At 44.2% G+C, this 12611-nt stretch overlaps 1 protein-coding gene across 1 annotated transcript in view; it reads right to left on the bottom strand.

Annotated features, from left to right (window-relative positions):
• Positions 1-12268, bottom strand: part of PPP1R14C (protein phosphatase 1 regulatory inhibitor subunit 14C) — a 66772-nt gene extending 54504 nt beyond the window's left edge. The window contains exon 1 of the mRNA XM_033103700.1: positions 11836-12268. Coding sequence (XP_032959591.1) covers positions 11836-12141 — 306 coding nt within the window. The 5' untranslated portion in view covers positions 12142-12268. The remainder of the gene's footprint in view (positions 1-11835) is intronic.
• Between the last annotated feature and the right edge of the window lie 343 nt (positions 12269-12611).

The following is a 12611-nucleotide window of genomic DNA, read 5'->3' as shown; positions in this document are numbered from 1 at the left end:
TTTTGGCTTAACAAAAGTCACTTGTCTACTACAGATAGTACATGTTATTTTTTTTCTTATAGTAGTTGTAGGATGTTTTCATTATAGCAAGTATAATCATGTTTTAGCACCAAATCAATGACTCATTTTCTTGTGACTTGTCAGAGAGCTTCCATGCCCCATCACAAACAGGAGAAAAACCAGTTTACTAATTAGAATTGGTATGTAGAATATTAGCTCACAAGAATTAAGCAGAAAAGCCATTTTTGCCAATATGAAAACTCAACACCTTACCCACTTGGCTTGAAACATTTAATTAAATTAGCAGAAATGAATGAAGCAGTGATGTCAGCTGCACACCTGACATATAAAAGATATTAACAGATGATTGACCAAAGAACTCAGAACAAAGACATCCTTTAGCAGAAGCAAAACAAGTTGTTAAGGTTTTTCACGTTATATTTTATTTTCTTACTTCTATCATATCAACAGTAATAATAGCTGGTACTTTTAAACATGTAGAATAAAATACTCACTCTGCATCCTCTGGCTTATTTTAAATGAGTTTCTAACTTTTAACCTCAAAATTCCATCTAAGTGGATAGATAGGGAGCCTACGGGCTTTAACACTCACTGCTCATGCAAACCTGGCAAAGAAATAAGTAACACACTCACGGTGATATGTACTTGAGAGCTAAAGGAACTGAATTTTTTAAAGAAATAGCTGAATCCTGGAAATGGCTTATCTAAGAAATAACGGGGTCCTGTAAATTGTTAAAAAGGAAGCATATCTGAAAATGTATCAAATAAATTAAGCAGAAAAGGCTTCCCGGTGTATAGGTATTCACCGAAATGATCAGGTGGCGAAGGTGAAACTGATATTCACTGTTTCCAAGAGCAGTTTCCAGGAGGGTTTCCAGGCGGGAATTCCCGCCCGTTCTCAGGAATTTTTTTCGCTTTCCCATTCCCGAATCCCAAGGTATAAACTGTTTTCTGTTCTCCACGATGAATCACTTCCACAAAGTGATGGCTGATATTACCAACCACCTGGGTTCAAGGAGCCGATTTTCCCGATTTCCCGACCAAATTTTCTCAGGATTCGGGAATGGAAAAGCAAAAGAAATTCCCGAGAACGGGCGGGAATTCCCGTGTGGAAATCCTAGTTTCAAGTGTGTCTTCCTCCTCTTCTTCCTGGCAGTTTAAACTTACACATGGGACTAAGTCTCTCCGAGCCTCAGTTTTCTTCCATTTTAAAAATGAGATAACTACTTATATCAGAAAGATTTTGTGAGGATTGAATGGCACTGTCTGATGGATTCTTTATGAATTCTGTCATCATACAAAGTAAATATTATAAAGAGGAAGAAATTCTGCTTTTCACTTCCTACCGAAACTGTCCATAAAAAAAAAAAAATCTTCATTTCTTTTTTCTATGCTGTCATGTTAGTTCTAAAACTAACAATAAAGTGACATTCCAGGAATAAATTCCCCAGTGAAAACTAATTTGTTTAGTACAGATTTATTCAGCCTCTTATTTAGGCTAATTTGTACCCTTCATATTTTTTAAATTTTATTTCCTAAAGCTGCTGCGATTTTCCCTCTCAGATGCTCATTTTATAGCTCAACACACATGCTGCTCAAGTTAAAATAAATACCAACATTAGTAAATTAAGAGTTGCCAAGATAAAGGACAAATAATAAGAACAGGAAAGCCACCCCCAAGAGCCAATATTATAAATTATATGCTGAAAGTTTTTAAGTCAAATATGCCAGCTCTTCTTAAAGGTTAACCCAATTAAAGCAAAAAAAAAAAAAAAAAGGAGCGGATAGGGTAGCTATGAGTATCTGTACTTGTCAGATTTCAAATTTAACTTGGAAGTCAATAGTGCGGAGGAAGTGCTGGAGCGGGAAAGAAGGATTTCAAAAGAAAAGGCTTCTCAATTTGATCCTTTCTATCCAAGTCACATCACACCAGAGATTATGCCAAGGAAAGGGTGGAAAGATACACTCTCATTTGAGCTACTAAAATTAACTATGTAAATTAGATGATCTGGTGAACAAGTCTAATTCTTGTCTCCAGTTTACCTCGAGAGGAACAGACCCTTCTGTTACTGCTTTAACTATCACCGTCTCTTTAATAAATCTCACTTTTTCCAGTGCAAGGCCAGATTTATATAGCATCTCTAAAGTAGAACTTGAAATCCCTAGACCACCCTCATTTTTTTCAGAGGAGGAAAGTAAACCTGGAAACAAAAGTCTATCAGGAATATGGCTTGCCAAAGTCACCCAAGCTGGTAAGCAGGGCCCAGGGAGAGTGTCACAGACCAGGCAGGGCCCTTCCCAAAACATCGTACTGGGAACAATCGACGTGTTTGATTTCATTGATTTCATAGATGCCAACAAGGTCCCACAGCCCACAAATAATACAGCCTGCTCAGGCTTATTCCTGAACTTCAGCTGTTAAGAGATTACTTTCTCTTAAGATCTTAATTCCTATTAAAATAAAAGACGAAGTGTTTTCAGTCATTTACACTACAATGTCAATAAATGTATCATAACCTTTTCTGAAAGCTTATGGAAATGGAAAAGCTTATGGAAAAAGCTTATGTGTAAAGGAAATACACAACCACTATGCAATAAATATATGCTGGACACACTAATACAACTGCAAGCAGGAGACAGTTTGTGCCTTCAAAACACATGCTCTCATATGAACTCCTCCAATTCTTCTCCTGTGATGGGAAGGGTTCCTTTACTTAGTCTACTTTTTCTCTTAGCCAGTTTAAAAGGATAAAATCTTCTCGTTCTTTTTTCCTCGTCTATGTACATACCTGCTGAATGAATGAATGAATGCATGAATGAATGAATATTCCTGCCCTCCACACTTCCTTCCACAGTTTTCCCCAAGGATTCTTTCAAAAAGCAAAAGCCCTTCTAGGATCATTTTTTTCCTCAACAATGAAGTGATGCTTTAGAGCCTAACCCACATTCTGGTCTTTTCTTTTTTCTAAGCTTTTATGCAGTGGAACAGATTTCCAAAATGCCAATGCCGACTAAGAAAAACCTGGTGAGAATTTATTGGCCCAAACTTTTAAGCAGAGGCAGGAATCCTGGCTTTCATTCCTGTTCTATCAAGACTTGTGTAAGCCTGTTACTCTGAATGTTATCCACTGGTGGAAAAGCACACCCCACTTCCTAGCACAGCAAGCATTTCTGCTCCCAAAGAAATGAACAATTACAGCATAAATAAAACAGCATTCTTGTACATGCTGAAAAATTAAAATTACAGAAATAAATGGCAGTAACCTGTGATTACTTCCTTAGAGGACTTTTATCACCCATGCATCTGTGCTTTATTCCATAACAACTTCCTTTTAGTTCACAGGTTCAAAGGACTGTAGAGCTATAACTCATAACCATGAGAAAGAACGGAAATGTCAAGTCAGTGATGAAAGGGCAGATTTTCAATATAGGCAGAGCCAAATTACATTAATGCAAGTAATCTGTGGTATGTATTTCTGAAAAGCACAGCACTGGAAGATGCTGTCAACTGCCCTTGAGAGTCAGTTTCTGTCTCATTCGTTTGACATCCAGGTACAGGGCACCAGGTGTGCGAGAGGCACTCGAGCGCAAAGGTCACAAGTTCCTGCCTCCTTGAAGCTGCAGCTAGGGGTGGAGGGAGACAAGATTACAGATGGGATGCCGAGGAAGGGGTGAGAACAAGCCAACAAAGGCCTTGTCAGTAAGCCTGCTGGTGAGGAGACATGCCAGCGAGGTTTCCTGGGGGAGATACCACAGGGTGAGCCTGAAGAACAGGTAACAAGTAGACAGGTAAGGTGGGGGAGGGAGAGAGAGATGATTCTGGCAAAGGGAGAAGCAAGTGCAAAGGGGTTCCTACCTGCCCCGCATTAGATCTCAGTTGATAACTGAAAAAGCAGGGGTGGGGACAGTGACAAGAGATGGAACTAGAGAGGTGAGCAGGGGTCACCGCTGAGCCAGCTGCTGTCACAGGCTAAGGTGTTCACACTTTATCCTGAAGGCTGTGGGGAATAACAAGCTCAGGTCTGGATTTTAGAAACACTCAGGCAGTGTTTCTGACTCCACCTGACTCCACCACTTGAGACAGCATAGCAGGAAATGAGGGCTCAGAGGAGGAGGCTCCAGCCCTGGAACCAGTGACAGGACAGGGGTCCACCCCTGACTTCACCACTTGAGACTTACGTGACCTGGGACAAAGGCCTGTCGCTCCAACTCTCCAGCTCTCAGTTTCTACCTACCTTACAGAGTTAATTAACCCTTATAAGGATTAAAGGAGAGCTCATGAAGGATGGGGTATGCAGTAGGAACTTAATAAATGTAGCTGCCAGAAGCGATGATAGCATCCTGGCTATGTGACTTTGGAATCAGCATGACCTTGGACAAGGACAAGTCACACCTTCTCTGATCCCAGTTTCTTCCTCTATAAGGAAGAAGCGAAGATGATACCAGCCACCTCATAGAGGTTTGTGAAGTTTGATTGTAGGAGATAAGGCATCTAAGTTACCTGGGCCTCACTGACAGCTGTATTAGTGGTGAAGTAGTAGTAATAATAATAGCAGCAAGAGGAGAGAGCTGGTAGTAGTAGCAATACCAGTACGACAACCAGCAGTAATTTGAAGGAAACGAAACTGAAGTGTGTACTGCCCTGATTCAGGGGAGAAATCCTAAAGTATTGGAGTAAAGCAGTGGCAGTGGGAAGTCAAGGAATCAGATTCCAGAGCCACAAGGAGCAAGACCAACAAGACTTCATGACTACTGGGTGTGACCGGCAAGAGAGAGGCAAGAGAGAAGGATGCCAGCCCCATCTTTGGCTGGGACCTCTGGAAATGGCAGCCCCTGCCATTCACTGAGGGCAGTGAGGAAGAGGAGCAGATTTGCAGAGGAATCTGTCTCTAAACTCACTCTTAGAGAAGATGAGTATCAGGTTCCCATGAGCTATCTAAGTGGAGCTGTCCATTTCAAAACTCTCGGAATATGTCTGGTACTCAGAAAACAGACCTCGGCTAAAAATGTAGATTGAAGAGTTGTCAGCAAATGGACAGAAATCGAAGCCACGGGAATATTCGTATCACCCAGAAAGAGCATGCAGGAGTGAAAAACAGCAGAGAAGAGAGAGCAGGGGTCCAAAGGCAGACGCCGTGTGACATCAGCATGAAGAGGCGGGCAGAGGAAGAAAACCCAGGAAGGAGGTTGGAAGAGGAGTGAGGGAACAGGAGGAGAACCAGGAGGGGATGGCTTGGGAAGCCAAAGGCTTCCAAAAGAAATGATGACAGGTACCTAATGCCACAGAAAGCCAAGTCAAATAAAGACCCAAACAAACCCACTGGATGGAGAAACCACAAGGTCCTCAGGGAAGCCGTGGTGGGAGCTGACACCAGGTGTGGTAGATAAACAGTGTGCGTCATGGGTAGAGAAAGAGCTGGGAAAAAATATATTATAGTAAGAGAAGGAGAAAGATAGACTAGCAACCAGAGGAGTTACAGGATTGAGAAAAGAACACGTTTTTTGTGGTACAGGTTAGTTGTTGACAGAAGAGAAAAACCTCAACTTGTCTGTTATACTGGGGTACAAGGGGCGGGGGGTGTTGAAAATGCGGCCAAGAAAGGAAGGTCAGTAAGGGAAGGAAGCGCAGGGGGTGGGGCTGGACTAGCCCCCACAGGAGGAAGTTTTGAGGATACGGGCTGAGGCGGAGCGTGTAACAGCAAAGGTGCCTTGAAAAGACAGGTGAAGGTTTGAAATAGCCAAGTGCAGGAAACGAGCAACAAGAGACGAAATGAACTGGGCACACACCACATGGAAAAGAGAACAATTCAGTCTTTCTTCTTCCTTCCACCTAGAGAGAGGTGGCATCTTTGAGGGGAGTCATGAGCTAGGCCAGGGATGCCCTATGGAGCTGGTTGTTTCAAAGCTCGGAGGAAAACAGAAGACACTGGAAGCAACCACGGGTCAGAGATGAGACCAGCAGGCAGAACTAGTATGGCAGAGGACACGGCAGACGTGGAGAAAAAGAGAGTAGACAAGAGACTCCGGGAAGACCCAATTTTCAAAAGAATTCTCTCAATATAAGCCTAAAAATCAATTTGCTGCCCCTACTACCTTTAAATTCCTGTTTGGAACAAATAAGTCAGTGAAGGCAGGTGTATTTTTCAACAACGCTGACATAAAACAGTAATGATGCGAGAGTATGATATGGATTATTATAACAAAACCATGGATCCAGTTTTGTTCTCCTAGCCATGACTATGATAAAGAAACACCACCAACAAATTCAATGCTAAAACATGGGTGACTTTTCCAAGGTTTTCTGAATATTTGACCCTTTTTCATTTATTCACGCAAATGCTTAATGGTTAAAGAACTGGGATGTATTAGGGTGTAGACAAAAAGAACTAAGACAGATCCTGTATTCAAAATTGTTGAAGTCTAATTTCTCTGTAAACACATATGGAAATCCATAGAACTTCCAGAACAAGGAAGGCTCTAGGGGAAAGGGGAATGATACAGAGAATGGTTGCCATGTTCAAGTTCAAACACACACCAACATCTCTGACCCCAAAATACCCACACATCCTTCTCCAAGTTGTACCACCAAGTAGACATGAATACCTTCTTTTCTTCTCCTTTCTGCCCTCTCCCCTCATCATACACAATAACCAACAGTTAGTGGCTAGTTATAAGTCAAATTACAACACTGACTGTACCTACCAAGTTCCAAGTCTTACCCATTCGATCCTCAGAACAATCCTGCAGAACAATTCCTTTAAACATGGGGGAAAGTGAGGCTCAGAGAGGTTAAGGAAATTGCCTCATCTCTAACTATTCCTAGATGCTCAGGCCATGCTAGAACTTCAGGTACACATAGTTTCAAAGCCTTTGTTCTCTTAACCACTGCCTCCACACCGAATGTCCCTAACCATTATTCCAAAGGGAAACGTGTTCAGTACAGTTTTCTTTTCTTCCTTTGGCAACTTAGAATTCTTTTGTTCATAGACATTTAACATGTTTCATTTACTCCTCAATATTTTACAGATTGAGCTTACAGAGATTGTTTTTTTAAGCAGTTTTGTTTAAAAGGCTATTCACTCCCATATACCTACACAAATGGGGAGGCACCAAATAATCCACAAGCTGAATTCTAAGCAGCAGTTTCTGCCTCCAGCGGAGGAACTCACAAACTAGCAAGGCAGGCGAATTTGATGTTGTAGAGAGAGAATCTAGATACAAAGCAAGGACTGAAACTTAAAGCGAGGCCTGATCCAAGTACAAGAACAAACCCACTGAGAGTGGTGTCCTTCTCCAGGCACTATCAGTCAATCAGAAGTTACAACAGCCGTACCTGGGGCTTACCCAATACACAGGGTTCACAGAAGCTTGTCCCACCTCGAGAAGCAGTACAATGCAGTAGTCAAGGTGCATCTGAATTCCTGGATGCATCCCGGCTCTGCCACATCCCAGCTGAGGGCTTGGGCGGCTTCTTGACTTCTCTGTGCCTCAGTTTTCACACCCACAAAATGGGAGTATCAGAGGTTGTTACTAGGAGTCCATGAATCATACTGATCCATAGAAAGCATTCGATAAAGGTCAGCTAATTTTATTACATATATTTAGGCATTTCCCTTTCTGGAGCAGTCTTTTTAAAACTATAGGCCATAATCCAAAAATGTGTTATGAAATCAATCTAGAGGATCACAACCAGCAACTCTGGGAAACGAAATAGAACAGAATATCGTATTTAAATATAAATAAAGTAATATTTTATATTACTTTTGTCATTTTTTTTCTTTAGTATACATAGTAACATTAACGGGTGCTTTGTGTATCTGTTTTCATACATCCATGTGTCTATGTATGTATCAGGCAACAATCTAAAGGTATTTCTTCCTATGAGTCACCATCAAAAATAAAACTTTGGCAAACACTGACTTACAGCCTGAGGATGGTAGGGAGTCAGGGAAGATGAAAAGGGGGAATATGCCAGAAACCACTTTTTAAAATGCAGACAGCAGCAGCCAGAGGACAGCGCTCCTAAATAGACAATCAGGAAAACAATTCAGGAAACACCCTCTGTGTACAAGTCTGTTTATGACAAGGCTGCTCCAGGCAGTGCCATAATCTGAGGTTAACAACAGGCTTTCGTTTCAAAAGCAAATCAAATTGCAAACCTGGAAGTACAGATGTTACCTTGATGCTGGGCAAGACGGGAAAAACAGATATGACTTACCCAGTAAATCATCTTGTAATACTTGTCCAAGCAGACACTAGGCCAGATTTAAAATGCTCTTCAAAACCCTCAGGGTTTGGAAGACATATGAAAACGTCTTAAACAGAAAGCCTTATATGTGGATATAAATTTAACCGAAGAGCACCATAATAACCAAATTCCTAGCTGAAGATTTAACCACCTGTACAAGATGAAATGCAATAATAACTGTAAACACATAACTAAGAATTTAGAATCTATTAAAATATTTATCTATGTATCCAAAAGGCTGTATGGTGTGGTGTTTAGTCATACCCCCTTAGATTAGGTAAGGAAGGCCACAATCTGAGCCCCAGTTCTGCCACACCCCTTTTCCTGAAGAGTTCCTGGGACCAAGTGGACCTACCTACCCAGAACTGGCATCCCTCCATCTGGTTTTCAGCTATGCTCCAGGTCCTCAGAGCTCCCTGACCAAACACCAAGCTGCTTCCAGGGCATGAATAGACTCCTCCCAGATCTGTCCTCCCAAGGGGGGACTTTGCCACTGGTCTGAGCCAGAGGTATGGTTAAGGGGTGGCAGAGGGTGTGGACAGAGATTGGATATGCAACTGGACACAATATCCTCCACCAGGGACTATACAGGGGTGGGAAGCAAAGGGAAGCAGACCCTGGGTCCCGGGCAGATTCTCCCAACCGCATTCCAGCACTGGGCCCTGAATTCTGAGAATTAAACAATCAAACCCAACCTTCCAGGCCATGATGGACATATTGTTATCAAGGTAGGTGGATAGAATAAGTTTTATATAAGTGCTCGTTAGCTTAATGCATAGTTTCTGAATATTTAGACATATGCTCTGAGGGCCTCCATCTGTTCTCTTGCACAGGACCCTGCAGGGTTACAGGCAGGCTTGGGTTCATACCCCCACCCCTGCCATTCACCAGCTCTGTGACCTTGGCAAAGCCTCATAATCTCTCTGTATCTCAGTTTCCTCAACTGTAAAACAGATAATAACAGCACTCTCTTCATAGGGTTGTTAAAGACTAAGCAATGAGTGCACATAAAGTGCCTAGAACAGCACCTGGTACATAATAAACTCTCCAAAAATGTCGTATTCTTCATATAAAACTGATTGGCCAGTACAAACTTCTAGATAGGACCACAGCCAGGAAGTTATTCTAGATCTCAGCCAGGCAGTGTATTTCTCCTTTCCCACTCCTTTCTAATTTGAAATATTGTGCTTTATGCCAGTCCAAAAGATCATTATTTTCTATTCTGCAAAGGACAAGTCATCTGCTGACCTGCCTGATAAAAGTTCTTCTGAAATTAAATATGTGTTCATGTTCCCCCCACCTCCCCAGCTTGGCAGATAACTCAGGCCTCTTACAAGTTTAAAGTCTGGCAAATTGGCTTTCTGAGACAATTTCACGTAATAAACATTTGAAAACATTACCAACTCTTAAGTGTAAAAAGAACATTTCCTAACCTCCATATTCATGAGATTCAGAGCTATAAGCCAGGGTAGGTCCTTCTAGAGTCACATATCAGAGGCTGAACTACTTGAAGCTATCAGCAAGGACAGACTAATAGAGCCCTAAAAATAGAGCCGTACCAGTGGAGAAATAGATGGAGGAACACAATACTTTATATGGCTACTTATTACTCCACATGTTTGTGATTATTAAATGAAAGTGGACTATCAGCATAGTAATTACAAATTGACAACCTTCTCAATGATTTATAGTCTTTCAGTCTAAAATGACAGAACAAACAACTTGAAGAGAAATGCTTGCCACATTTTAATGACATGTGGGCAGTATACTAGTATAGCATCTTGTATCATTTCACTACAAAACCTGTCTTCCAAATCTCTAGCTGTTTGCTGTACTTTGAAGGTCTAAAATGGGATACGAGAAGTACAAGGAAAAGAGTCAAGCTCCTATTTACCCTTTAAAAGTATACCTAACCTACAGGTTCAATACAGTGAACAATCAATCCTTCATTGTTTCCGAGTTATGCTGAAGAATGTTTAAAATAGAAGAATTGCCAACCTACGAAGGGGCTGAAACTCTTTCTACCTTCGTGCTCCAAGTTACATCTAATTAGTTTGCCATAAAAGGAGCATTGCTGACGCATTGTTAATTTCAACAACAGGTTTTTCTATTAACTCAAATCTTCTCCAAATCCAAAATGGAGTATAAAGGCCAGTATGAAATAAATGAAAATTAATTAGATGCTACAGAGGCAAGACTAAGCATATCCATCCATCCAACAGTAATTCCATCTAAATCAAACATATTGTTTCTTTAGAGAGTTTTGCCAACTTCCTATTTTAAAAAACCACGAACACTTCCGATGTTGGCCAGGTTTTTTTATGCAACTAAAATGGCTTTTTATAAGAGCTGGGCTGGAGAAACAATATATTTTTACAAGCCCATTTAGTCATATAGTCACGCTTCATTATATCATAATCATTCATCAGTAGTGCATAATGAGAATGCTGTTTTCCTTGTGTGATGAGAATGTTAAGGGAAATATGTATTCACAATGGGCCATAAAAATGTATGAAATACAGAATATGCCAAACCAGTGGAAAAGCCAGTGAGTTCATCTGGCTTTCATTTTTGCTGAATAGTTGTATGGACACAAACCTAGCTTTAACTCAGGGGTCATATCCTAAATTATTAATCCTTTTCATTCCTCCACCCTTTCCAAACTCCACTGTCTTAGAGAAGTAGAACATTTCATGTAGAATTACTGTCATTAAAGATTCTCATAGGAGATCATGTTGGCTTTGGTCGCTTTTCTAGCCTACGTTTGTTACAGCTTATTCTAACTATTTCTCCTAATATGAAATGCATGCACGTCAAACTGGTGTATAACCTGAGCTCCTGAACTGTGGGAAGTCATAATTCCGAGCTCCCGCACACCAACCACCCGCTGAGCTACCTTCCTCCCACCCAGGTTGCCCACCGCTCTCATTCTGCGCCCATCAGCGGGAGTAACTGAGCTTGAGGAGGAAACAAGAAAGCTGCTTCAAGAAAGATCAACCAACGTGTGCACCTTTGGTAAATGCAATTATGGGGACACGCGTTGGGGCTGGTGGAAAAAGGGAAAGCTTCATCTCATGATTTTGATAGAGAATTTCCGGGACCGAGGGGGCCTCTGAGATCCCCAGAACCTCTCCTCTCCGTGAAGCAGCTTCGGGTCCCTTTCCTGCTCCCTCTCCACAAAAATCGGGGCTGCCAGCATCCCAGCAGCGAGTGCTGTTCTCGTTAGGTCAGGCGCAGCTGGGGCGAGCCCCTCCAAGCCCTGCTTCATATAGCTGCAGCTAGAAGCGCCCGGGGCTCGGAGAAAAGCAATGCGCTTTGCAAGACCCAAACCCACAGCCATGAAGGGGACCCGCAGCTCTCCCGGCACGCGGCAGCTGAACCCAGGCAGCGGCGCCCAAATCGCTGCGCCCCGGCGCTGGAAGACACCTTGGAAAGGGAACACGCCGCGCTTTGCTCCCAGGGCTGTGTCTCGGGGAGTCAGCACCCCGGAGCCCTGGAGAATTCCCGTGTAGGCAGAGCTGGCGAGGCAGGCCCGGCCCCTGCCGGCCCGTCGCCCAGGTACGTACCTCGCAGCCGTACAGCTGTCCCAGCTGCTCCACGATCCACTCCTCCAGCACCAGCCGCTTGCGAAGCTCCTTGCGATCGTATTTCACTGTCACTTTTCCCTGCTGGTGGCGCCGCTGCTGCTGCTGCTGCTGTTGAACCTGCCCAGCGGCCGCCGCCGTGGCCAGGGGCGCCGAGTCCTCCCGGGAGGAGCCGCTGCTCGAGCCCGGGCTGCCGCCGCCGCCCCGAGAGCTCTGGAAGAAAACGCGCGCGCCGCCGCCGCCGCCGGCCCCACCGGCCGCCTCGCTGCTGCCCGTCGCCACCGACATGTCCCCGCGCGCGGGAGTCCGAGTGCGGCCCGGAGGAGGGCGGGCAGAGCGCGCCGGGCGCCGCTACCACCTCCCGCCCGGCAGCGGCATGCAAGGGGCTCGCCCGCACCTGCTCGGCGCGCCGCGCACGCCCAGCCGCCGGGCTCGTGGGGAGGTCGGAGGAGCCGCCGCAGCCCCGAATAGGGCGGGGAGGAGGAGGGGCGGGGACCGCAGCCTTAAAGACGCCACCGAGGACCCTCTGGGTCCAGCCGGGGAGGCGGATCTGGCGCCCAGCAGGCAAGGGGGCCCGGGGAGTGGGAGTTGCGCGCGGAAGCAGGAATGTATGCGCGTAAATACGCGCGGCTGCTCGTGTTTAGACAAGCGATTGGACGGGTGTGGGTCTGGTGCCAGAGATGGTCCTCGGCGCGGGTGACCGTGTCCTCTCCTCCCGGAGACTGGGAATTTCGCTTCCCGCTGCAGTCCTGGAGCGC

Source organism: Rhinolophus ferrumequinum, chromosome 3 (genome assembly GCF_004115265.2).
Source record: "Rhinolophus ferrumequinum isolate MPI-CBG mRhiFer1 chromosome 3, mRhiFer1_v1.p, whole genome shotgun sequence".
In the NCBI taxonomy this organism is placed as follows: Eukaryota; Metazoa; Chordata; class Mammalia; order Chiroptera; family Rhinolophidae; genus Rhinolophus; species Rhinolophus ferrumequinum.
Note: the sequence above shows the minus strand (reverse complement) of the source record. Positions and strands in the feature narration are given on the sequence as shown.